The sequence below is a fragment of the Physeter macrocephalus genome, chromosome 6 (assembly GCF_002837175.3).
Source record: "Physeter macrocephalus isolate SW-GA chromosome 6, ASM283717v5, whole genome shotgun sequence".
Taxonomy (NCBI): Eukaryota; Metazoa; Chordata; class Mammalia; order Artiodactyla; family Physeteridae; genus Physeter; species Physeter macrocephalus.
Window position 1 is genome coordinate 52,618,369 of NC_041219.1, and position 26,108 is coordinate 52,644,476.

General features: G+C 52.0%; 1 protein-coding gene across 5 annotated transcripts; it reads right to left on the minus strand.

Moving 5' to 3' along the window:
• Positions 1-9,078: 9,078 nt before the first annotated feature.
• PEX26 (peroxisomal biogenesis factor 26) lies at positions 9,079-17,885 on the minus strand. 5 transcript variants are annotated; one of them, XM_024129148.3, is made up of 5 exons: positions 17,560-17,885; positions 16,386-16,526; positions 15,644-15,939; positions 14,024-14,170; positions 9,083-11,601 (listed from the first exon to the last, which is right to left on the minus strand). In XM_024129148.3, the coding sequence occupies exons 1-5, from the start codon at positions 17,772-17,774 to the stop codon at positions 11,498-11,500; spliced, it is 903 nt and encodes a 300-aa protein (XP_023984916.1). In that variant the 5' UTR covers positions 17,775-17,885; the 3' UTR covers positions 9,083-11,497. The 5 variants fall into 5 exon arrangements, with proteins under 5 accessions (XP_023984917.1, XP_023984916.1, XP_054941354.1 ...); XM_055085379.1 differs by lacking the exon at positions 9,083-11,601 and adding an exon at positions 11,608-13,684; XM_028490837.2 differs by lacking the exon at positions 9,083-11,601 and adding an exon at positions 11,608-13,918.
• Between the last annotated feature and the right edge of the window lie 8,223 nt (positions 17,886-26,108).

Here is a 26,108-nt window from a genome sequence, read left to right on the forward strand (position 1 = left end):
ATCACAGTGCCGGCGAGGGAGGGACCGGGCAGGTCACAATCGCTCCTCCCCGCCCACCCGCGGCTCGGGTCTCTGCCCGGGCGCCGCACGCGCGGGGTTGCGCGGGTTCCCACGCTATGCTCTGTAGGATCAGCCTTTGTAATTCCAGCCGCTTAGGAAAGAAATGTAAAGTGCTGTTAGAATGAACGTTCACGGTCCCCAAACTTTCATCCTCTTCCTGCGGCCCGGAAGGACCGGCCCAGGCAGGAAAGGCACCTGCTTGGGGCTCAGCTCGCGCAGTCACCGCCAACCCGGGGGAGTGCAGGAGTGGTGGGGCAGGGTACCGGGTGGGAGGGACAGGCTCCGAGCTCAGCTCTGCTGCCGCGTGCCTCTGCTCTGAAGCCCGCTGCACCTCCATCAAGGCCGGCCCGGCTACGGGGGGATTAACTGAGATAAGAATTAGTGAGACCCTAGCAGGTGCTCAGTGCGTCCTCTGTTCCTGTTCTACTCCTCCCTCCACGATTATTTTCAAGTTTCTTTCTTGATCCATTTCTCAGCACTCCCTCTTCTTACTTTTAAGCCCGGAACGTGCACAACGATACCAGGATTCTGGCTGCCTCTTTGCTCAGTAATAAGCCTTCCGCTTGGTGGCCACAAGTGATGTTGAAGGGCCAGGGGCTTGCCCCGCTTCCCCTGGTTGGAGGGGGTGGGGACAATGGGTCTGGCCCTGTCTTCACACTTCAGATTTTGTCCACCTTACTGAACTGCCCTCGCTCTCCCCTCCCCTCCCCAGTTTAGTGGTGGGCAGGGCCGTCCTTGATCCTTGGTCTCAGTGCAGATTTCCCCACCAGGGTCCATGCAGTGCTAAAGAGAGTAAAGGCACTTCTGCCTCCTCTCACGCTCTCCTCAGGCCCCGACCACCAACCCCATGTCACTCCAGGCAAATCCATGGCTTTTCCGCAAGGTACTACCACATAGAGCTACTCTGGCCGGACGTGCCGACTCCCCAAGTGTCCAAGCACAAACACAGATTCACTTTCCCTGCCCTTCCCGACAGGTGTCTATCTCCAGCCAGTAGAGAGTGAGAACACTTTATTTTATTTTATCTCAATTTTTTCTGCTGAGCACCCATTCCTATAGTTTCCTATTTATACTATGAGTTTCTACAGGACGGGACACGGGTCTTAATCACCTCTGCATTTGAGAGTGTCTCAGACACAATGCTTTACCCATCGATACATACAGTGCTTAGTAAACTGTGAGCTGAATTTTGTCTATCTTATAATGTAAGAGCCTAAAAATTGAGAATCATGATTAAGCTAACTGCCAAGCACATGGTAAATGCTCAATAAAGGATGATGACTATTATCAACTATGTATTTATCTCTCTTCCAAACTCCCAGAGTGTACATTTATCACTTCCGTCACATTTATCACTTTCCACTTTAGATTCTTGGTATGTGTACGTGTGCATGTGTTTAAGTACTCCTACAAAACTGGTACACCTTGAAGGCAGGGGGTGTTATTCATCTTGGTTCCCTCTCCCTCAAAAGCAGCTAGTCAAGTGCCTCAAAGATGCTCAATAAACATTGCTGAGTAAATTGATTTTTCGAGTTCTCTTTGTAAACAACCAAATATGTTATGAACAGGTTCTTAATGTCTTGGGATAAAAATGATAATGACAACAGTGGTAATTATGATGGCATTCAGCAGCCTTCATTATGAGAATTCATTGAACCTCATAATCTTTCCTTTTTATGGGGTGAAGGGTTGGAAGGAGCCATGTCTACACCATAAATGCTGAATATGACATCTTTTGGTTCCAGGGAGGTAAAAAGACGGGTAGCTCCCCGCCCCCTCCAGTTTATATACGAAGCCTTAACCCTCAGTGTGACTGTACTTGGAGATGGGGCCTTTAGGGAGGTAATTACGGTTAAATGCAGTCTTAAGAGTGGGGCTCTGACCCAATAGGACTGGTGTCCTTATAAGGAGAGGAGGAAGAGACACCAGGAGTGTATGCACAGAGGGAGGTCAGGTGAGGACACAGCAAGAAGGTGGCCATCTGCAAGCCAGGATGAGAGGCCTCTCCAGAAACTGACCCTGCTGGACCTTGATCTGGGGCTACCTGTCTCCAGGACGGTGAGATGATAAGTTTCTGTTGTTTAAGCCGCCTGGTGTGTGGTATTTTGTTACGGCAGCCCATTCAGACTCAGATAGTGAAAAAGACTCAGACCTGAGTCTAGTGGCCTGACCGTCTTTAAGAGTAAAAAACATCTACTTCTTTTTGGTTTTTAAGTCCTCTGTCTCACAATTCTTTGATCTGTGGCAACCTGGACCCCACTTCCATCCTATGCCTTTCTCCCTGAGTAGAAGTTTGGAAAGGAGGAAGGGCACGTGTCTTCAGTCTCTGTGATGGCTAATTTTATGTGTCAACTTGACTGGACCACGGGACACCCAGACATTCGGTCACACCTTATTCTTGGTGTGTCTGTGAAGGTGTTTCTGGATGAGATGAACATTTGCATCAGTAGACTGAGGAAAGCAGATTGTCCTCCCCAGGGTGGGTGGGCCTCATCCAATCAGTTAAAGACTTGAATTAAACAGAAGAGCAGAGTAAAGGGACCAGCTGCCTGCCCGACCGTTGAGCTGAGACACTGGTCTTCTCCTGCCCCTGGACTGGAACTCACACCAGCAGCTACTTTGGGTTCAGCTTGCAGACTCCAGATCTTGGGCTCCATGATCATGTGAGCCAATTCCTTATTTTCTCTCTCTCTCTCCGTGTGTGTGTGTGTGTGTGTGTGTGTGTGTGTGTGTCTCCATATAGCCCATGGGTGCTCTCTCTCTGGAGAACCCTAACACAGTCCCCCTTTTTTTGCAGGTGGAAAAACTGAAGTCAAATTCAGGCTATTCACAGAGAAGAGCGGCATTGCTCTAATAGCTTTAAAGTTCCCTGCTCCCTGTAGAGATTTTTAAAAATCAGCCTCGAGGGCTTCCCTGGCGGAGCAGTGGTTAAGAACCCACCTGCCAATGTAGGGCACACAGGTTCGAGCCCTGGTCCGGGAAGATCCCACATGCTGCGGAGCAACTAAGCCCGTGCGCCACAGCTACTGAGTCTGCGCTCTAGAGCCCGCGAGCCACAACTACTGAGCCCACGTGCCACAACCACTGAAGACCACGCGTCTAGAGCCCGTGCTCTGCAACAAGAGAAGCCACTGCAATGAGGAGCCCACGCACTGCAACAGACTAGCCCCTGCTTGCTGCAACTAGAGAAAGCCAGTGTGAAGCAACGAAGACCCAACAGAGCCAAAAAAATAAATAAATTAATTAAATTAAAAAAAAAAATCAGCCTCGAAAATAGGTGATTTAGACCCAACTGGGATCAAGAGTTTGTTCTGTTCTTAAAAAAAGAGTGAAATAAATTAGCTTTTGCAATGATTAAAAAAAAAAAATCTGGGCTATTCATGAGAAAGCAACCTCCCGGTGTGACTTAGGCCTTGTAAAGAGATTACTCCACATCCACCAGACTCCAGAGACCATGTTATTTCTTCTGGCGTGGATTTTGTGCTATGGGGTCATATTCTCCAGTACAGTAATTATAGTGATGCCTAAAGTGGTGAGCCACACGCATCTGAGTAGGAGGTAAGATAATTCCTATCAATCCCCCAGGAGGAGAGTCAGTCTTTTGTTTTGTTTTGTTTTAATATTTATTTATTTATTTGGTTGCACCAGGTCTTAGTTGCAGCAGGCGGGCTCCTTCGTTGTGGCTCACTGGCTCCTTAGTTGTGGCATGTGCGCTCTTAGCTGTGGCACGCGTGTGAGATCTAGTTCCCCGACCAGGGCTCGAAGCCGGCCCCCTGCACTGGGAGCGCAGAGTCTTAGCCGCTGCACCACCAGGGAAGCCCCTGGGGTCGGTCTTCACGATGTGTGTGTTCCTTACACATTCCGACTCTGAGCACTGCGTGTGTAAGATGCTGTGCTGGGTGCTTATCTCTTTTACTCCTCACAACAAGCCCCTGAACTTAACACTCTTATCGCTCCCATTTTACAGGTGAAGAATCAGAAACTTAGCAGTGTTAGCTGTCATTCCTGATCACACGCTGGTAAGAGACAGAGATGGGGTTTGCACTCAGGGGGTCAGACTCCATGCTCAGTCATTGCCTCCAGACTGAGCCTCAGGTAGAGGCCTGTCCTCGAGCTCGGCTAGACTTGGGGGCCAAATATCTAGCTGCTCCAAGGGGTGGGTGTTAAAGGTGGAGCTTACAACAGAGGGCGACGGGTGCCTGGAGAAAGAAGACCTGGTACTTCCCGGGCACCCACGCTGCTGGGGGACTCTGTTTCATAACCAGACTATCTAGATTTAGGCACCCGCCACATGGATTTAACTCCGGTGACCGCCTGTCGTAAGACCACTCGCATCTGAATACTGGATTCCCCACTTGTGTCTCAGGCGCTGCAGGGCGCTGGATGGGCAGTGGGCATCGATGGCCACAGGGTGCGGGTGCAGTGGTTCCCCTCTGAGGGCGGACGGCTGTGGCACCAAAATCTAGAGGCGCAAATGTGGAGCCACACGGCCCAGCCAACCCTTCTCCAAGGCGCGCCCCCTTCCAAAACCAGCCGTGGAGGGTCTGGGTGGCCTTGTTTTAAGCTGGGGATGGCAGCATCTTCCTAATGGCCCTGATTCTCCTCTTGCTCCCCTCCTGCCAACTGGCTGATGTCAGAAGTGGGGCACTCCATGGCACTGCCTTCCATCCCTGCTAAGGTCACCTCCCAGGGGGCAGCCCATTAGGCCATCACCGGTCGGGCACAGAGAACTCAGCAGAAAGACAAGGCAGCCGGGACGGGAGTCGAAGTGCAGAGAACCCCGAGCTTGGTGAACTAAGAAAAACTCGTCTCCTTCACAAACCGGGGCAAACTGCTCACAGGCCAGGGGAAGCCCCCGCCCTCACCCAAGGCTCTGTTACCGATCCGGTGACCCACCTTCTTCAGCTGCCAGCCCCTCAGAAAGCACCAAACGAGCTGCGCGGGGTAAAGCGGAACCACAGAAAAGGTAAGGCGGTCAGGTCAGGTCTTCTCTGAGGCCTTGGTGCTCTACATGCAGCTGACTCTTCACTGGTTGGATATCTGCCTCCTATCGGACACTGAAATGATTGCTGGCTTCTCTGTTTTCCAGATATTTCACATAATGCTGTGGGTAGCACAGACATCCAGCCTTTCTGGGCCACACCCTGGCAGCATGTTAAAAGAGCTGGAAAACCGCTCTCACCATTGCCATAAATCCACTTCGGAAAACTATCCTAAGAAAATAACCCACAAGGAAAATAACAGTGCCATTTCATGGCCTCTGTACACACAGTCTGTTCAGAGCTGTTGCTCACATTAGCAAAATGTCAGCAAGATCTAGAATGGCCAGCACATCAGTAGGAAGGGTTACCTGGCTGCTAAAATGGAGAACTGAGACCCCAAAGATTCGTCCACTTGGAACCTCCACTGTCACCTCATTTGCAGGTGTAATTAAGACCTCGAGATGAGATCACCTGGATTAGGGTGTTTCCTAAATGTGGCGACATTAAGAGACAGAAAAGCAGAAAACATGGAAACCGAGACGGCGGCCACGTGAAGACAGAGGCAGAGACGGGAGGGATGCGGCCACAAGCCCGGGGACGCCGGAGCCCCGGGAGCTGGAAGAGGCGGGAAGGACCCTCCCCAGGGCTTCTGGAGAGAGACGCCGTGACTGTGGGCTTCCAGCCTCCAGAGCTGTGAGACGATACGTTTCTGTTGTTTGAAGCCCCCCAGTTTGTGCTAATTTTGTCTCAGCAACCCCAGGAAACAAATGCACATAGTAAAGAAGCAGCAATGCTGAAAACTGAATAGATGATCATGTTAAATGAAAAACGCAGAACTGGAAGTACTAGATGTATGTTTATGACGAACAATATGCATGTGTATCAAAGAGAAGATGGAGATGCTGTTTCTCTGGGTTTTTTAGTAAGGTTGTTTGAATGAACACGTTTCATGTCTTACAAACACAACGAGTGACGTGGCCTGTTCACAGACCTGAAAGTAAAGTCTGGTCATCCCATGTGGCAGCAGAGCCAGCCTTGGACCCCGGCTATTTTTCACTCTGGTCAGTTTGGTGTGGGAGTTTTGACCCCAGCAGTGCCGGCTCACAGATGCAACCCTAAAATTCGAGTGCCCACCTGCACCTGCTTCCCTGTCGTGAACCCTCCCCGCCTCTGCGGCAGAGTCACCCCCTCAGGCCACAACCCCCAGCCTCTGTCGCTACCAAATATTCCCTCACAGACCCCATCACCGCCCCACTCTCCAGCCCCACCCTCCTCCTCCCACAGGCCCGAGGTAACGGTGAGGCAGAGAGCGTGTCAGTCCTTGGCCCAGTCCTGATTAAACAGCGCAGAGAAAGCGTTGGTTCACATCTGCCTGTGTAACTAGACACAGATCCCTAGTGGGCCATTAATCTTCCTTAATCCAACTAACCGTGCCCACATGGAAAGTCAGGGTCTATGTCACCTATTTCATGCACCCATTTCTCTCACTGTTGTGGCCTCTCCCTTTGCGGAGCACAGGCTCCGGACACGCAGGCTCAGGGGCCATGGTTCATGGGCTCAGCCGCTCCGCGGCATGTGGGATCTTCCCAGACCAGGGCACGAACCCGTGTCCCCTGCATCGGCAGGCAGACTCTCAACCACTGCGCCACCAGGGAAGCCCTCAAATATTTTAAACCTATTTTATCCAAAAGACTTAACCATCCCATTTTATAATAGTAAATATTTCGTAGTGTTTTAAATACTCCATCCCGTGTATGTATGTATCACTTAATACTTTTCAAAGTTTTTTTAGTGGACTTTTGTTCATATGACACAAATGTATCATAAAGAAAAGAAGGCAGAAAAATTTCATCCCCATCTTTAAGGTAAGAAAATTGAGACCTAAAGATTAAGTGCTTTTTGCAAAGTTATAGAGCAATTCAGCTGCAGAGCTGGAACCCGAACCAGCAAAAGTACACACTATAGTAACCTATATTCCTCGAAATCATGCCACTTCTTTGAAGAATAAAAAAGGAATAAAACAGTGTGTATAATATAGTTACTTTTATTTAAAAAAAGGAGAGGGCTTCCCTGGTGGCTCAGTGGTTGAGAATCTGCCTGCTAATGCAGGGGACGCGGGTTCGAGCCCTGGTCTGGGAGGATCCCACGTGCCGCGGAGCAACTGGGCCCGTGAGCCATAACTACTGAGCCTGCGCGTCCGGAGCCTGTGCTCCGCAACAAGAGAGGCCGCGATAGTGAGAGGCCCGCACACCGCGATGAAGAGTGGCCCCCGCTTGCCACAACTAGAGAAAGCCCTCGCGCAGAAACGAAGACCCAACACGGCAAAAATAAATAAATTAATTACAAAATAAATAAAGAAAGAAAGAAAGAAAGGAGAAAATGGGATCGATATCCAAATTTTAAAAAATTTATGTACAAAGAAACTCTAGAAGAAGAAATAAAAAACCAATAGCCTGTGAGGTCAGAGATGGCGGTGGAGACCAGACAGAGCAGAGCTGCCGGCAGAGCCCTGAGGGTGTGCTCCCCCCAAGCACGAAGGCCAAGGGAAACCAGCCCAAGAAAGAGAAAGGGCAGAGTCAGAGCCCTCAGAGGCAGCAAGGAGCCAAGGAAGGGACTACGCTCTGTTGCATCTGGAAAACAAGCCTCTTAACATAAAAGCCTCAGTGCTTTTCTCCAGAACTTAACGCAGCTCTGACGGCGAGGCTGCTGGCTACCGTCTAAGGACCGTACATTTTGGTTTTCTGCCTAAGGAATCTCTCCACAGCAATAATGCTGGTGCTACTGTTAAAGTGACTTTTCTCTGTGCTGACATACTTCTGCAACAATCCTTTCGTTTTTCAACCAAGTCTCCAAATATTACCTGATGCCTGTCAGTCCCCATCTCGGATGGTAGAAAAAGTGACAAGGGGATGTGAAGTTTCAAAGAGGTGCTTGAAAAAGAGGAGCCGGGGAATAGCGGACCCAAAAGAGCCCAGATTTAGAAGTGGAGTGTCCGGAGTGTGAGAGGCCGGCTCTCAGCTCCCCTGTGGCTGAGGCAGTTACCAGGCAGGCAGCAGAGGTGTGACCCCCACCTGCTAATCTCAGACTCGGGCTTAGGAGAGGGTGGAGAGGCTTCACTGCATTCAGGGGAAAGGGTACGGGCTTTAAACTGCGAGCCTATCATACAACGGAATACAGAGCGCTGGTAAGAATGAGGCAGCTCTACATCAGCTGATTCGGAACAAACATCCAAGATTAATTAAGTTTTAAAAAAACTGTGGCACGTGTGTGTAGGATGCCATCCCCTGCAGAGGGGAAGAGCAGCTTAGTGTCAGAGGTTAGCTGTGGAAGGATATGGATGGCAGCAGTCGTAGGCTGGGGCAGGAGGCTGGGGAAGGAAAGACGCTCTTTTTCACAAACACCCTTTTGTGACTTCTGAATTCTGTACTATACACGTAAACCTCAAATAGTTTTTAAACAGTCTAGACATGCACATGTGCAAACACACCCACGGCGTCACCTGCACAAAGCCACGAAATACGCCCTCGGCCCCTCGGACCCCCCTTCTGGAAGCAGAACCCTGCGTCCTCCCCTCCGCTGCTCCCCACCCCCACCGGTGACCGCCCACCGCAGCCCAAGCCCTCGTCACCTCACCCCACCTCCCCAGCGGCCCCTCGGCCACAGAACCCACGTCGTATCCTCTCAGAACCTGCAGGACCAGCCCACTCGCTCGGGCCGAGGTACCTTCCAAACACAGCTGCACGCTGACAGCGAGCTTCGGCGGCTGATCTTTGGGTACGTGAGGACACCAAGTGCAGCGAGGGGACGCTGGGTGGACAGGAGACCCTGGTCTCACGCAGGCCGTCACCTGGGGGCTCACTTCACCCTGAGGTCCCCATTTCCTTAACTCACAAAGAAGGGGCTATAAGAGGTGGTCTTTCCAGATTTCATGTCTGCAGACCCCACTATGTGGGCCGCTTCTCTGGGCCGGACGTGTGCTGGGTGCTGGCGAGCGCTGGCCCACAGAAACATTTAATCTCCGTGCAAGATTAAACATTCTGGGAGCCCCCCCCCACAAAAAAGTGAAAAGAAACAGGTGAAATTCATTTCAGTAATAGATTTTATTTAGCCCAATGTACCCAAAAGATTGTCATTTTAACATGCAATCGATATAAAAATTATCAAGTTTCCACCTTTGTAGTTCTATGTGTCTGAAATCAGCGTGTATTTTACATTTACAGAACATCTCCATATGGACCAGCCACACTTCACGGGCTCAAAGGCCATCATTTGCAGCTAACGGCGACCTCACTGGTCACCACAGGCGCTGGTGTGACAAGGCGGCTCTCCCTTCGCTTCAGATCTCGTCAAGCCCAGAGCTGAGGACCAGCCGGGGCAGCTGCTGCATCTCAGAAAAGGCCCGAGCCGCCCAAGCCGCAGGTCCAAGTGCCTGTCCGACTAGGAGGGCTGGATGCCAAACAAGGCTGCGGAGCTCAAGACAGACAGGAAGCAGAGACCCTCAAGGCCTAGAGCAGGGCCACGTGGGGGCTTCCGCAGTGAGAAGAGGCTGGAAAGTCGGGGCTTCCACAACACAAACCCACACACGCACCTGTGGCAGAGGCCTCCTGTCATGTCAGTTACATCCGCTTATTCTTTCAAATGCCTCTGAACACCTTCTAACCCCCGGCCTTCGGCCAGGCAACGGGAACAGAGCTGCCTCTCATGGGAGCTCTTACCTGGAGCAGGAGATGTGCTAACACCACACTAGAGGCTCATTTACTCACCCAAGTCCCTGTGAAGGAAGAACCAACTTACAGATGCGGTTAGATCACTTCCTAACAGTCACACAGCCCGCGAGTGGGAGGGCAGGGATCTACCCTCGACTCAGCACCGCGAAGAGCCACACTCCCCAGCTTCAGGGAGGCCACCGAATCCCACACTCACAAGGCCGCGGGGTCACCACCACAGAAAGCACGCGCAACAGAGGCCTGGAGCAGGGGACACCAGGAAAGGGTGCACAGAGGCAACTCCCGGGGAAGTCTGGAAGTTTGAAAGGGCTCACCAGGCAAAAGGCACAGAGGTGTGAGGGGGGCAGTGCTCAGAAAACTAAGACTGTGGGGGGCTGGGCTGGGTCAGAGGCCCCACATGAAGTAGGGGTGTCCGCCAAAGCCCGTGCCTAAGGGCCCTACATTCCGCAAGAACCTGGGCTTTACCCTTGGGCCAGGGGAAGCCATTAAAGAGTTTTATCCAGGGTGTGAACAGGACCAGATTTTAAAAATCATCCTGAAGGAGAGACAGCAAAGCTCAGTCGCCTCCCTTCCTCTCCGCAGGGTTAACTCTTAGCTTCGGCAGACCAACCCTAGGACTCACCTCCACCACCCGCCATCATGTCCTCACACGGAAACAGGTAGGATTCTTGTGGCCACTGACAGGAAGCACCGAAACATTTCAGCTGTTCAACCACTAGGGCCCCAGTGTCTCCTCCCCGCACAGGAATAAAATCGTTCGCTGCCTTCAGAGCCTCCCTCCACCCAGCCCCCTCCATACATGCTTCCAGCTCACTTGGCTACCCCGCTCCATTTTCAGCTCATCAGCCTTTGAGGCTGGCCTACTTTTCAAGGTCACAGAAGCAGAAACACTTGTGTGTTATACCAACAGTAGAATATAACTAGAATAACAGGGCGTAGGAAGGGGGGAACCAGCAAAGGCGTGTACCAAGGAGGCAAGGATGCAGGCAGAACCTGGTGAGACAGCCATCGGGCAAAGCGCAACTACCGCACTGCAGGGGGAGGAGTTGACAGGAGGGCGAGAGGGCAGAGACACGGGTGTAACAGAGCCCCGCCTGGCCACGGACAACCTGGAAAACTGAGCTGAAGCCCAGGAGGCACCAGGCCAGATCCCCTTACCCAGTGAGAAGTGCACCGGGGGCTCAGGAAGCCATGCCTGGTCTGAGCAGAGAGTGGGCCAGCTGCACACCTCGGGGAGGGGTAGTGATAAACCAGACCGGACTGTGGAGCCCCCACCCTGCCCGGGGGAGGGCCTGCACTGTGGGCGACCTTCAGAGGTAAGTGTTCCAAGCAAGTGAAAGGCCAAGGTCCCTCCACCAGGACCTTGCTCTGAACTTCCAGCTTCATGAACACCCTGGCCTGAAAAATCAAACCCCTGCCTTTGCAGGAAGATGAAATGTTTCAAGGACAAAGCACTCTCCTTTCCCGAACCCCTCCTGTGCAAGGGGCCTCCGCAGGGCTGTGCATCTTGTTTCCACACCACCTGCCAAGCTGACCAAAGTGGGGCGCAAAGGGGAGGGCATTCAGGCAGCAAGATACAGTGCCTGGGCCAGGTCAGCTCCTCCTAGAATTAGGCTGGCCGCACCGTCAGGGCCCATCCAGCTGCAAGAAACAGGCTGCCGTGGACGACTGGCTCTGCTTGTCCGGCAGCCTTGGGGACCAGGGGGTCAAGGTGAGCAGGAAGACCACTCAGTCGTGGACGGGAAGCCGGCAGAGAGGAGAAGTCACGGCCTTGCGGATCCGATGGAAGATCTGAGCCAGCTTGTAGAGGAAGGGCAGGGAAGTGGGAGAAGCTGCAGGGAGAGGTGAGTCAGTGGCCCCTACCCGCCCAAACTCTCCCACCTGGGAGCGACCCATGCTGGTGTCCCTCCTCCCCTCCCAACAGTAAAGAAGTTCCCTTTCTCCAGGATATAGACTCTGGGATGTATTTTCTTCACTTGGATCACAGTGACCTTCAGCTTCCTCAGAAAAAGATCCAAATTTATTATGTTTTAATCTAACTTTTTAATATACAAAAAACTGGTAACAGTGGCTCCCTCTGGGGAGAGGAATTTGGGAAGAGACTTTTCATTACATTCCTTTTTGTATCTTTCAAATTTGGAGCCAAGTGACAGTATTACCTATTTTTATCATAAGTTAATTATATTGAAAATAAAAGTAAAATCCACCTCTTTTGAATGAGAGCTGAGTTGGCTGCTTGTTTTGGTTTGTTTGTTTATCCTGATTTGAATTACTGATTTTTAATTGTTTTTTTTTTTCTTTCTTAAAAAGAAATATGTTACTGGAGCTCCCCTAGCAGTCCGGTGGTTAAGACTCCGCACTTCCAACGCGGGGGGCGCAGGTTCAATCCCTGGTCGGGGAGCTAAGATCCCGCATGCCACAAGGCGTGGCCAAAAAAAAAAAAAAAAAAATGTTACTTTTAAGAAAGCTATTAGAGTCCACCCTCTTTACATCCTCTCTGCCGAGTTGTAAGTGCAGCCCAGCCCTGGGTTCTAGCCACCTCTGCACTGAGTCAAGACTGTCCTGAGGGTGGGACCACAGTTAGGGCTCCCTGATGGAAGAAGCTCAAATGGCCCCTTGCTGTACCCGCTCAGGAGACCAGGGTTTATGAGGCTGAAGGACTCATAAGAACCACAAGAAAGTTTCTAAGTTTTACTAAGTCTCTGGAACAAAGTAAAAGGTCAGCTGGTGGACAAGAATGAACACAAACTCCCCTCAGCTTCCCTGAGGGCTAAGAGAGCGGTCCAGAGGGAACTCCTGCTCAGTGCTCAGCCAAGGGGTCAAAGGCACAAGCTGAGCTGTGCAGAAACGGCTCCTGAACAAGAACAAGGGAAGTGGGGGACACGGGCAAGATCTAAGGCTAAATCAAGAACAACAGGCACACATTTGTGTGACTCTGGAGTCATCACTTTTCTCTCTGGTTCTTAGGTTTCTCAAACAAAAACGAAAGAAAAAGAAAATGAAGGGACTGAACACGGGTTTCCAGTTTTCCTTTCAGTTTTGAAAGTTACATAATCCTAAATCTAAATTCGTAAGTAGAGATCAGGTCATAAGTCACACAGAGCAACACACAGAAAAGTCCTCGAGTGAGCACCTAACCGTTGGCCCAGTGCTTATAGGTCTGAGGAATTAACCCTCAGAAAAGAGCACAGCAGAAAACGGAGTAAGAAATCATCAAAATGTTCAACGATAGGGCATTTTAAAATCAATTATGGAAGTTCCTGTAATTTGAAATATTATTTAGCCAGGTAAAGCTTTAAACACATTTTTTTTTTTTTTTTTTTTTGGCTGTGCTTCCGTACCTCAGTTCCCTGACCAGGGATCCAAACCGGGCCCTCGGCAGTGAAAGCGTGGAGTCCTAACCAGTGGACCACCAGGGAAGTCACTAGAGCCATGTTTTAAAGAATACTTGTAGGGGGATGGGCAATTGGAAGAAGGTACTTCCAGTTATAAGATAAATAAGTATTAGGAATGTAATGTACAACATGATAAATATAATTAACACTGCTGTGTGTCAGATACAGAAGGTAAGAGAGTAAGTCCTAAGAGTTCTCATCACAAGGAAAAACTTTTTTTTCTATTTTTAAATTATTTATCTATATGAAATGAATAAGGTTCACTAGACATACTGTGGCAATCATTTCATGACGTATGTGACGTATAATGACATTTCATGTCATTACGCTGTACACCTTAAACTTACACAGTGCTCTATGTCAATTATAACTCAGTAAAACTAAAAGAAAAAAAAGAATACTTAATGACACGGAAAATTGCATCTATATCCAGAGAAAGACTAAGTATAACCATTACAGTAGCAGACTTACGGGTGATTTCTGTTTTCTCCTTTGTACTTTTCTCTATTTTCCATATGCTCTAGAATAGTATATATTTTTTCTATTGTAATTGTGTTTCTACAGTTTAATGCGTTTTAAATTAACATAAATTTTTTACACATTATGATGAAGTTTTTCTTTTCTAACTCTGAGGCTCTCCTCAGAGTTCACCCCTGGACGTTCAGGGTCAACAGGGCAGAGTGGACTTTCTCCAGGGCTGGTCTCTCCTTCTAGGTAGGCTGGGCTGGCTCCTGCTCAGGTCCACCAACTCCTCCTTGCAGAAGAGACCAGGGAAAACCTCCACCCCCAGGAGGGCTCCCAAGGCCCAGCCCCTGTCAACCGCCCCATCCCCAGGAGAGCGGGAGGCGTCTTCACTCACCGGGATCAAACCTCACCACCAAGAGGCACAGAAGCAAGGCAGCCAGGAGGCTCCTTCTGAAGGGCAGGGAAAAGAAGTGCCTCACTGCAGAGTCCCAAAGCTGGCGAAGCAACGTCAGCAGTGACAGGAACTTGTGGGAGGAGGAGCCTGGCCGGGGAGACGGAGCATAGCTTCAGGGTAAGAACCAGCTTCCCTGACTCTGAGCTTCGAGCTTGACTATAAAAGCCGAGCAAAAGGGTAACAAGACTGGTTTTCTCATGCAGTTCATAAAGTGGTTCTAAAGGAAGTTCCAAAAGCTCCAAAGATGCTTTAAGGACAGACTAAATCACCAGAATACCATCTCCTTAGGAGAGGACTTTGACAGAAACGTCTACTTAGCTTGGGAAACCTTGCACATCTGGTGCTTCTTTACCAGCCTGACTACTTTACAGCATTTTGGCCTAAGACGTATATACAGAGTCACGCAGAGCAACAGTTCCTGATGATCCGTGAATGCAGAAGATAAAGGGCACCTAATAGGTACAGTGAAGAATTCCAGTCTTGGACCGTGAGTACAAACATGAACACTACCTCCCAGCCCTGACGGAACACCCTGAACTCCTCCTCCCCAGGCAGTGGACAGGCAGGGGGCCTGGGGAGTCACGTGTAGTCCCTGAAGTCAACAACCTGTTTGCAAAGAAGTGATCCTAACTCAGCAGGGCCATGCTCACAAAGAAAAACACTTTGGCGACAGGACTACACTCTCCTAACGGGCCTCTCAGTAAAATGGATTAGGCCTATTCTACGCGTTATCAACAGAAAAAGCAAGAATCAGTGGGTTAAAAACTACCAGAAGGAAATGTGAAACTCAGCCTCAGGAAGAACTTCCGTACAGAACTGTCCCCAGCTGCGTCAGGAGACAGGGACTTTCCTGTCCTTGAAAGTATTCATGTACAGACTAGACGATCGCGCGAGGAAAAGGTGATGAAGAGGCTTCAGGGACCAGGGAAGAGTCTGGAGTAGAGGGCCTTTAAGTCCACCCCCCGCATCCCGGCCCGTGCAGGCGCCCTTGCAGCTGCTCGCCAGGTGCACTGTGTTGGGTCTTGAAGTGGTTTCCACCGTTTGTAAAGCTGCACTCTACTGGGCAAAAGCTGGCTGGCCCTGAAACGGGGCAGACGTCAATCCCTGAAGAAGACCCTGAGCGAGAGGTCTGCTAAGGGAAGGCAGACAGGAGGCGGGGCAGGGGCCCAAACTGAATCCCGTAAGTTGAGCTAACAAGTTACCATGTCAGCTGTTCATTCTCCTTTGGCTATCCCCAACTACACCTCAGCGGGGTCTGCATTTGGGCCAGCATTTAAAGGAGTAACATCCCACCCAGGCCAGCACCGTGGAGGCAGATCTAACGACAGGACCCCAAGGAGAAGGTGGCTGTCAGGAGACAAAAGCCAAGGTTCTGTCTGAGAACTGCGCCACCCGCCTTCCACTGCCAATTTCAGAGGGGCCGGGCTGGGCTTTCTAAGCACCTCAACAGGTTTCTTATTCTGTGATCTGAAAGTTATTCATACAAAGAACTGCTCCAAGGTTCAGGAGAAAGCCCATTACTCCACTGTATAGAGGCCAAAAAGAAGGATAACATCTCACCTTCCTGATTTAGCTTCTGGGTCCCCTCGGAGCCGGACTGCCCGTGTCTCTGCTGTTGCCTTGCCGTGCTAATGGCCTGAAGTGCGTCCAGCCGCCGCTCCTCACTGAACGCTGCAGAGCCCGCCACCAGCTCTTCAGCCTCCGACCAGCAGCCCAGAGGAAGCAGCACCCGCTGCAGGTGAAGTTCTGCTAAGGCTCTGTACTCTGGAAGGCCCTGGTTGTCAGCGTCTTGGAGCCAAACACAGACCGTATCCAGCACAGCTCCAGGCTCTCGCATCTTGCTGTATAAAAGAACACTGCAGCCCCAAATAATCCAACCCCGAAAAGAGAGCAGTCAGTTCTTCGCAGTTTGTTAATTTCTCATAACCACCACACTCCTCCTACCCAGCCCGGTCCCCAGCCCTCCAGTCCTTCCCTACGGGATGCTGACACGGTAAGAACCAGGAGTTCTTAGGAAAAGCAAGGAGCTCTCTCAGCTCTGACACACCCCACTTCTGTCACCCCACTCCTCGTCTCCTATTCCTTCCTCTTTTCCCTACCCCCTTCCTAAATTCCTCCTTCTACATCTTTTATCGCTATGTTCTGGAGTCGGGGGCGGCGGGACAGGGAAAGAATCAGATCTGAAGAGAAATGGTATGGAAGGGAAAAGAGAAGATATCAGGGCTGCATCGGCAGAGAACAGGAAAAGCCTCTTGCTCCTGCACTGACCCAGTGGGGAAGCAGTAAGAACCTAAGGACCTACCACAGCTCCAGGACTTTGGGGGGCAGCTTCTCAGGAACCTGGTAACACTGAAGAACCCAGGACAGCACTTCCCGCCACCGATCCATCTCTGCCAGCGCCTGGATCCCCACAACACACAGAGAGCATTTCACCTCCAAGCAGCTGTCCGCAGAAAAGCCAATTCAAGTCCAGAAGTGGTTCCCCTGCATTGCCATTCCCACCTCCACCCCGAGACTGTTCTTCGCCAGCTCCCAGCTCAGCAGCCATCACTTCTATCCTCGCCACTGACATTCCAGTGGGCCTCACAATTACCGTCACTCTCAGGGGCCCCAACACAAGAGAAAACTGCCCTCTTCCCAGGAGCTAAAAGTTCCTGGAAACCTAGAGGCAAATCGGCTGCTGCCCAACACACATCCCTGTATCCAGGTAAATTCAGGGTTAGCAAACAGGAAGGGTTCATTTACTCCGAGGGGAAAAAGTCAAAGGGCAGCACAAATGTGTGGGTGGAAAGAGAGCTGGAGCTAAGAGTTTGCTTAGTGAAGAAAGGATCAGGGGCAAGGTCTCCGCCTGAGGGCAGCAGCCAGAGTCACAGCCTCCAGCATTTACTGCAACAAGCCTTCACCGACCCCTCAACACACAGCCAGGGCTCCCCAGTTCATTCATCCTCCTCTGGGGACTCTACCCCCTCCCTACTGTGGCCTAATCCGACTCTACAACCCACAGAGAAATGATGCCCTCAGCTACCGGAGAGGCTAGCAGCACCAGAAAGAGGAAGGCAGGACCAAGATTTCGATTCTTTGATACGATCCTTCAACAGGACCAGAACACACCCATTTATCAGCCAAGGTGAGAAGGCTCGGGGGAGGGGGTGCGCCTAGGAGAGGACTTCGCCACCTGCTTACTGAAGTGATTTAACAACTCAATTCTACCTTCTCGTCAGGCAGTCTACCCTGGAACAGGGAGAAAGAACTGGCTGTGGGTCCCCCTAAGGCCGTTACACTACTCGACCGCTTCCTCCTCACTGGGCAGGGCCTCGTTCTCGCCTCGGAGAACCCGCACAAGGTGAGCCGCTGCCTCCGGAGAGTCGCCGCGAGAAAAGACGGTATAAGGCTGGCGTGAGCGACCGGACCGCAGGAGCGCTGGAGTCTGGAGCCCCTCCCACCGACCCCGGAGGCGAACCGAGCCCAGCACGTACGCGCCCGCCGGCTCCTCGTCCAGGCCCTGCCAGGCGCGTTCGCAGGTGCGCAGCGCCGCGCGGAAGTCCAGGTGCACCACCAGCAGGTCGGCCGCCTCCTCCAGCAGAAGCGCTGCCGCCGACGGCGCCGGACCGGCGCGCACGGGTTCGCTGCTCCGCAGGGGCCCCCCGAGCCCCCGCAGGGGGGCTGCGGAAGTCGCGAGGTCACTCCTCATGGGCGAGCGCCAGGCCGCCGCCCTCTGGGGGCTGCGGGGTGCCCGGTGCGGCCTGGGGAGGAGGGAGAGTACTCACAGCCTGGCCCACAAGCCTCCCCGAGGCCGCACCCCGAGAAGGAAAGGGGGGCGCGGCTGGGCTCTCCTCTGGTTCCGGCGCGGGACAGCCTGGCGCCCTCGGATTTGCGGAGCAATGCGTCCTTGGACACCCGGCCCCACGACAAGGACTGGGACCCCCCGGCCCGCAGACGGCCGCTCCCTCGTCTCTCTAGCTGCAGGGCCGCCAGCACTGGCGCGAGAACACAGGCTCCGACATCGCTGCGCGCGCAGCCCCCACAGACGCTCGGGCCTCGGCGGCGCGAGGGCACTCTGGGAGTTGTAGTCCGGCTCCTGAAGCGGCCGCCCTCCCGGCGCAGCTGGGAACTGCGGACTACAAGCCCCGGCATGCCGCGTCCCGGAAGTCGTGGCAGCTGGAGGAAGCCCAGCGACGGAAGCCGCGGGCTGTGGGAGGCGAGGCCCAACGGGGTGCGGGCGGAGGCGCGGGTCTCCGGCGCATGCAGTGGGGACGCAGCTCGGGCGGCGGGCGGGAAAGGGTGTCTGTGTGTCGCCTCCCGCCGGGCTGCCGCCCAGCTCCCGGTCAGTCCACGCTGAGACTCCATGCCTCATGCCAAGTAGAGAGCTCATGAAAAACAGCCGTAACAGTGTGTAATGCAGTTTGCAGTAAAGCACTGGGACAGAGTAAGTATTCCATACGTTACGGCTGCGATAGTAATTATTAAGTGGTTGTACACAGACACATAAGTGACATTTATTATTATATTCTGTGCTTCACTCAGGCTTTTGGGAGCCTCCCAGGTTTGTGTTAAGCCCTCAGTTCGGTTCCTCCCAGTTCCTACCTTTGAAGCCTCTCGAAGCGGTTCCCCTTGTGATTAGATGAGACGGACCAGGCTAGGCGCAGGGTCAGGACCTGCCCGCCTCAGCGTCCCCTTCCCTGGTCAGCAGCCTGGGCCCTCAGCTCTCTGCAGAACGTCCTCCCGGAAAGCTGAGGGAGAAGCATTAAATGCATCAGACTCTGCGGTTGGGAAGTGTGGAGCCATAACCGTATAAGGTGGTGATAAAGCCAGGACTCACTTATTCCCCAGATGCCTAACCTACTAAGTGCCAGGCCTCGTTCTAAACACTGCGGATCCCACCGAGCAAAGACAAACATACTTGCCTCTGTGGAGCTTCCATAAAGTGAAAGGAAACAGTTGAAAATGAGCAAGGGAAATACATACAGTCGTATATCAGGTGGTGATAAATGCTAAGGAGAAATAAACCAAATACAGAAGAGAGCTTGGGAGTGACAACAGGGACGCCAGCTAACTTTGTTTTCTAACAGTAAATCCAAGGCTGGAGCATAGCAGAGAGAAAATGTGGCCCTGTGCTCAGGACTGGCCTCCGTCGGTGGGGTCACTGCCCTTGGGACCAGTATATACTCAGTGTCCACCTTAAATCCCTCTTCAACTCCAGGCAATATTCATTCCCACACAGCAAACTCCAGAGGCAAGCAGGCCAGAGGAAAGTGTGGATCAGTTCAAGGCTGAAGTTACCAAAATGTTTTATCAGTTCTGCCTCAAGCCTGACAGCAGCTAATGAAGATCATTAGTGATGACATAATTATTGGACTGCAACAAACAAAAAACCTGTTTCTCAGAGCTGGTTTTAGAAATCTTCCCTGAAAAATCGGGGAAGCAGTAGTAGCATCAGAACATGGATGTACCAGGCCTGGGCGAGCTGAGACTGGTACAGCCACGCCTCAGCCTCCGGAAGTGCCACCTCCAAACTTTTGCTGCCTGAAAAAGGCCCCTTCCTTCATCCCAAAGGAGAAAGTTCTTGCAATGCCCAGGCCGTTCCAGGAGATGGCAGCACAGCCTTAAAAGAAGCCGACTTGCCAGCAGGTGTTGTGCTGTGGCTGCCAGAATGAGGTCAGGATATTTAAGGAAGTGGGAGGTTGCAAAAAGTCATATAAAGATAGAATTGTGTTCTATTTCTGTGTTTCACCCAATCTGTGACTATGCAGGACTACATAGTGATCTGTCACCACACAACTTCAGCACTGCTGTGCCCGCCGACTGATTCCTGAACACCAGCCCTGTGACACTCCCCTGCCCCCCGCCCCCCCCCCCCCCGTTCCCCGTCTGAACGTACCCAGAACTTCTCAAGCTAAGACGCGGCAGTCCTAATGTAGTCCACCTGAGGGAGAGCGAACAGGGGCTCATGACTCAAGCTTTGAAAGCACCTAGCCTCCCCGGGATGAAATGAGTGGAAACAAGGCAGTTCTCTCAGACCTGTAAGGCCTGACCCATCGCAATATTTGTTTTGCTGGAATGCTTTCATTTTCGGAAAACTAGTAAATGATACTCAAAACCCACCTGATAGCCATCCCCCAGCCCACCCAAGCTCTGGGACCTGCCACTCTCCCTTCTGTTTGTCGGGTGCTCAGTGTATCTTGCCTGAGAAGGGTCCTGAGGGTGTGGATTTGCTCGGCTTCTTTGAGCAGGTGATGAGTCCGTGTTTCCATAGCAAAAAGGGCTCTGGTCTGGGAGATGAGCTACACCACTTGGAATCCCGCGGGCCTCTGGAAAGTCAGGCCAGTCCTCTGAGCCTCGGTTTTCTCATCTGAGGACATTGACACCAACACCTGCCACGTGGGTGGTTGTAAAGATCAGAAGAGGTCATGTGGCAATGCCTAGAATGCCTTCTTAAAAACATTTATTGATTTGTTTGACTCTGCTGGATCTTCGTTACTGCACGCGGGAATCTTCAGTTGTGGCATGCAAACTCTTAGTTGTGGCATGCAGGATCTAGTTCCCTGACCAGGGATTGAACCCGGGCCCCCTGCATTGGGAGCGCAGAGTCTTAGCCACTGGACCACCAGGGAAGTCCCTAGAATGCTTTAAATCACTGGAATAGTTCAGGCTGGTAATAAGATGAGATGATACACTGGGGGTGGGTAAGGAGAAGAAAGAATCCAGTTCCACCTCAAAGTCCTGTAATCTTACTTTCTGACCCAGAATCTGACTCTTGACCGTACAAAGGTCAGATGCCCGCATCTAGAGTCTGCCCCTTCCAAGCTGGCTCTACATTTCATGATGGTAGACAGCATCCTTAGCTGCCCCTCTGGGCACGTCTCGTCCAGCCAGAGCCCCTCTGTACAGGGACACCAGTGGTAAAGCCCTGCAGGCAGTAGGATGATGCCTGGTGTGGACTTGGGCTAGAAGCAAGCCAAAGACATAAATATTGGCAGGGTGGATGCTTTCCAGGCTGGTCACGGGCCCCAGACCTTCGTCAGTTAGATGGCATTTTTATGGCTCATTTCAAAGCCTGGACTTGGAGTTCAGGGCAGAACTCTGCTTCCCGTCTCCTCCTCTCCAGCTACACACAGAGCGCTCACTTTGCTTCTGTGTCTAAGGCGTGTCGTCATCCCCACCCCGTGCAGTACTTTACAGCATAGGAACGCTGGCTCAGCCACGTGCCGGGCGCTGTTCTGAGTGCTTTACATCCACCTCATCTTAATCACCAGCAGCCCTGCCACAACAGCCCTGCTGTCGCCCCCAGGCTGTGGGTGTAGAAACCGAGGCAACAGGGCAGTCCCACAGGAAAGCAGAGGGGGGCTGGGACTTCAATAAGACAGTTTGGCTCGAGTGTTTTTTCTCAGCTGATAACGTAATCCTGGCTGTACAAGGTGCTCTCACCCTGTTTGAGCTGGACAGCAAACCTGTGAGCAAGGCAATACAGGTATATTATTCTTATTCCTATCGCCAGATGGGAAGTTAAAGCTCAGAAACTGTCTGAGTTCAGAACTCATGGTTTCAGCGGCAAAGCTGGAACAATTACTGGAGACTTCTCACCAGAGCCCACGGCAGGGCATTCGTCAGAGGGCTGGCAGTAGCGCCTCCTCATCTGCCCTCAGGGTGATCGGGAGCCCCCCACGCAGACCTGCCCTCCAATTTCCACATGTTCTCACCCGCCCCGGGAGCCAGAGGGTCCACCTGAGCAAATCTTCACGATGGCAGACCAGGCCTGACGTGAAGCAAGTAACGGATGCTCACTGGCGACTAGTCAGCCCTGCTCTGTCGTGGAAGGTGGAAGGATGCTGGGCCCTCCTGAGTCTTCCCTGGTCCCACTCAACTCAAGCTAATCACTCCTCCCTTCAAACTCCCCACTGTGCTTTGCATTTTCTTATAGTTATTTGTGTCATTCCCTTACTCAGCGGTGCCATTCCTGAGCACAGGGACAGGCCCCCTGTGCATCTGGCATGGTGCAAAGCGGTAGGCATATGCGCTGCTCCAAGGGGGACCCCGCCTCCCCTGAGCTGTTCTGCATCATTTGATCTAGACTTGCAGGTACCCTCGCTGGTGAGCACTGTGAGAAAGGCTGGAAGCTGAGGAGATACGTGCCCTCACGCAGGCCGCCAAAAAGGAGGGACACGTGGCGGTGTTTCCAGATACTGGTACCCAGCCTGCCTGCTTGCCTGTGAGTGATTTGCAATGTTCCTTCTAGTGACCTCTTCCTTGTTTCCTAGGAAATAATCGAATAAACTTAGTCACCCTGAGTGATAGAATTTCCGGGTTGGAAAGAGCCTTATTCTACAGCCAAACTGAGGCCAGGAAGGGGAAGCGACAGCTGCTGTCACCCACTGAAGGACGCAGCACCCCTGCCCCCGACACGCCACCCCGGAGAGGACCTCGCCTTGGCTTAAAGTGTTTCCTCACCAGCCCAGAGATCCCTGTGCTTTGGGGTGGGTCGCAGCATCCAAGGCCGCTGTTCATGCCCAGATCCTGCTGGGAAGAGTACTCCCCACCCCAGGGCTCCCTCCCTGTACCCACCCCCCCGAGAGCAGCTCTGGTCCCCAAAACCTGTGGCTTCCCCCAGCAGGCCCCCGGGAGGGGCTCTCAACGTAGTTTTAATATTTCAGTTGTATGGTTACCTGAGATGATGCTACGATTGTTACTGATCAATAGATTTTATTTACTAGAGAAACATTCCAAAAGAGGGTTGATGGAGGGGCAATTAAAAGTGGTCATTTGTGTTTAAAAGCCTGGGAACCACTGACAGAATCTTTATGTCCCAAATTATTTCCTGAAGTTATTTCCCCAAATGGAATTTCGGGTCAGCAAGCCCTGATGAAGGCATACGGGCAGTGGGGAAGGAGGAGAAATGTTGGGAGGGTTTCCAGAAATCTTCGTTTCACACCTGACCCAGGTGAGGGCAGTGGAAAGGAGAGGGGTGGTGAGAAGCGCAAAGAAGCAGAAGGGCGGCGCTCCCAACCCTGGAGGCTTCAGTCAGCCTGAAAACTGGATTTCTTACTCAGCTGACTACAGCAAGGAAAACAAACATGTGCCCAGCACTATCCCATGGGTCCAGGGCCTCAAAGAAATAAAGGAATAACTATAAACTAAACAAAAGGAATTGCAGTTTGCATTTGTCTTAATGATTTTTCTCAGACTGTAACCTCAAGGGCGTCTCGGTATCCTCACCCCGAGCCTAGTGCCCTGCTCCACAGATAACCTGACCCCACCCAGCATCTGGTTCGGGGGCAGGTTCAGAATGACACCAGGTGGAATGCTTGAAAGCTGGTAAAGTGAGGAAAACAGGTGTCTGAACATATGTTTTTAACCCATGACAATTCAGTTCATTTCAAAAATTGTTCAGGACTACTTGGCCAAGCTCCAGTTTGTTGCTTTTGTAAAAGCCTCTTTCCCTGCAAATCAATCTGCGCAGGAAAGATCACCCTTCCGGGGGTTAACCAGGAAGCCCAGGAGGTGCCAGTCCACGAGTCTGGGTTGCGAGGTGCCACCGCCACAGGGCCTGATGTGGCAGCCCTCTCTCTGGCTCCATGTTAACATGGGCTTGGGTGAGAAGTCTTTCTGGAGACAGCCTCAGTGTCTGTGGCAACAGGAGGGAGCCTGCCCTCTCCGGGGATGGGCTGCCCCGACAGACAGGCTGCCCCGGAGCCTGCGCGGACTCGCCTTGGGCGTCCTCTGGGAAGACGGTCGTGAATGGTGAGGCGTGCGTCACCGTCCCTCCTATTTTGTGTCTTGCTGGCAAGCGAGTTTGTTCTTTGTGCGTCTGGTTCTGAAATGTAGTGGGACAGTGGGAGTGGACTAGGTAGGCTCACCAGACCCTTCCCCTAATCCCTCGTGACAAAAGGTGATTCTCTGGGTCGCATGAAGGAGGGGTGAGTTCCTGAGTCCTAGGGACTGCAGAGAGCAGAGGTGGAAAACAGGAGGCTCGACCTACCCCTCGATGGTGAAACCGCTGTGTGGGTACAGCCTAGGAAGTAAACAGATGTGAAAGCGTCCCTTCCTGTCTTTCTGGAGCCATCCTGGAGGGACTCCATCCCCCTCTGACTTCTCTTCACAGGCTTTGGGCATAATTTCCACAGACACACCTAAGAAAACGTTCTCTGGGGTTAAAGGATCCTCCTCACATTTTACAACCTCTAATCTGATTGTTTAGTATCTGCTCTTTTAACTGTTTTTGTTAAAATGATGCATACCCAGACAAGACCAAAAAGTACAAGAATCATCTGAAATCCCACCATCCATAAGCGACAGCTTTAACCCTTTGATGACCACCCTTCATAAACACACGGCGTGCTCATGTGATTAGACATGACTGTGCTGCCCTGTGACCTGGTGTACGGCGTGCACAGGAGTCCTTCTTACTCCTCAAGTGGACACTGGTACTACTCACGCCTAAACAAGAAATGAATCATCCTGCTGTTCCTGGTGACAGTTTACATGCTTCTAGTTCTTTGTAGAAAAAAGCATTTGTACCTTCTTGATCCCATGGAAACTTGGGGCTGGGAGGAGACCTCTGGGCATTCCGTCGCCCTTGTCTGTGTGCTCAGTTCTAATCACCCCTCATCATTAAGTTGTAAAGTGTAGTTCTTTACAGCTTAGAAAGCACCTTTACATTATTTTCATTGATCATCACAAAATGAGACGGTCATAAACAAGACAAGTAATCACGGTGTGATGACAGTGCATGTGGAGAGTCACGACTCCATGTGTGCAAAAGGCGCTAACAGTCACAGCGGCGTTTACTGAGAAGCCGCAGCGCCAGGCTCTGTGCGGGGGGCCTCATGTGGTCTCGGGATCCCCAGCCTAGAGAGAATATGCCGGAGGGTCAAGAGAAGTCAAGTAGGCCGATTGCGTGTCCACCGTGGACCCTGGCAGGATTCTGATCCAGACGTTTCTGACTTGAGCATCCCTTCGGGCAGCACTCGACAAAACTCGGACCTGTGTGTCGTCTGCACTTCATAGATGAGGAAACCAAGGCCGGGGTGAATGACTTGCCTCAAGTCCCAGAGCCAGGATTCTAACCATTTGCTTCTAAGCTGCTGCTTCCACTGCATGGGACCAGTCCCTTTCCTGTAACTAAAGGTGCTGGGTGGCAGAACTCTTCCCTCAAATCTCTGGAGAAGGGAGTTCTTGCTAAGATCTTTCAGGGAGTTCCCTGGCAGTCCAGTGCTTAGGACTCCACAGTGGTCGGGGAACTAAGATCCTGCAAGCCGCGTGGCGTGGCCGAAGGAAAAAAAACAAAAAGATCTTTCAAAAATCCTTCCTGCTGCACTGAAACCTCTGTGCCTTCTTCAGAGGGAGCAAAGGTCAGCCTCTTGCACAGAGACCGAGCTTGCTGCCACATCCAGGCGTGAGCCGTGGAGCTCAGAGCAGGCCCGACCCGTCCCTTCTTCGTGACTTTCTTGTGCTTTCAGCATAGGGCAGAGTTGTCTAACTCATCCACTCCTTTCAGAGAGGAGAGAGAGAGAGTGCGCATTTATTCTTGAGGATATGAAACGAAGGATGATGAAACAAAATGGAATGAGATGCAGGGAAACCATTTAAATGCGGGGTGGGTGGAAGGCACATACAAGGAATGAAACAGCATCTTTCTGACATGTAGGCAAAGGATTGGCTTGTGAAGGCAATGAGGCAATCAAAGTTAATATTTTCCTCTTTAAAGACAGCAATTTTGATTTATAAAGCACTCCTTGCTGGCACGGCTCAAAGCATTTACTGAGTGCTGGACAATTACCCCTCCCAACAAACAATCTGGCAGGTAGGAAAAGAGAGATAATTATCCCTGTTTACAGGTGGGGAGACGGAGCCACAACCAAAACCAGCTTCCGAGACCTGAAACCAGAAGGTGAGCCTCCTCACGGCACCTTCCACCCCTGCGTCCAGACGTCCTCCTGAGAAAGGACAGCCCACTTGCTGGCGGGGGCTCGTCGGGAACTACAGCTCCCAGCAGGCACCGAGAGGGGACGCTGTGCCCCTAGTGCCCCTT

Excerpts from the sequence above, each read along its gene's own strand:
- PEX26 (XM_024129148.3), bottom strand. The coding sequence starts at position 17,774 with ATGAGGAGTGACCTCGCGACTTCCGCAGCCCCCCTGCGGGGGCTCGGG. Across the intron at positions 16,527-17,559 it reads GACGAGGAGCCGGCGGGCGC|CTGCTTGGAGGTGAAATGCT; the intron begins GTACGTGCTGGG and ends TTCTGCGGACAG. Across the intron at positions 11,602-14,023 it reads GGTGGTGAGGTTTGATCCCG|CTTCTCCCACTTCCCTGCCC; the intron begins GTGAGTGAAGAC and ends CTCTCCCTGCAG.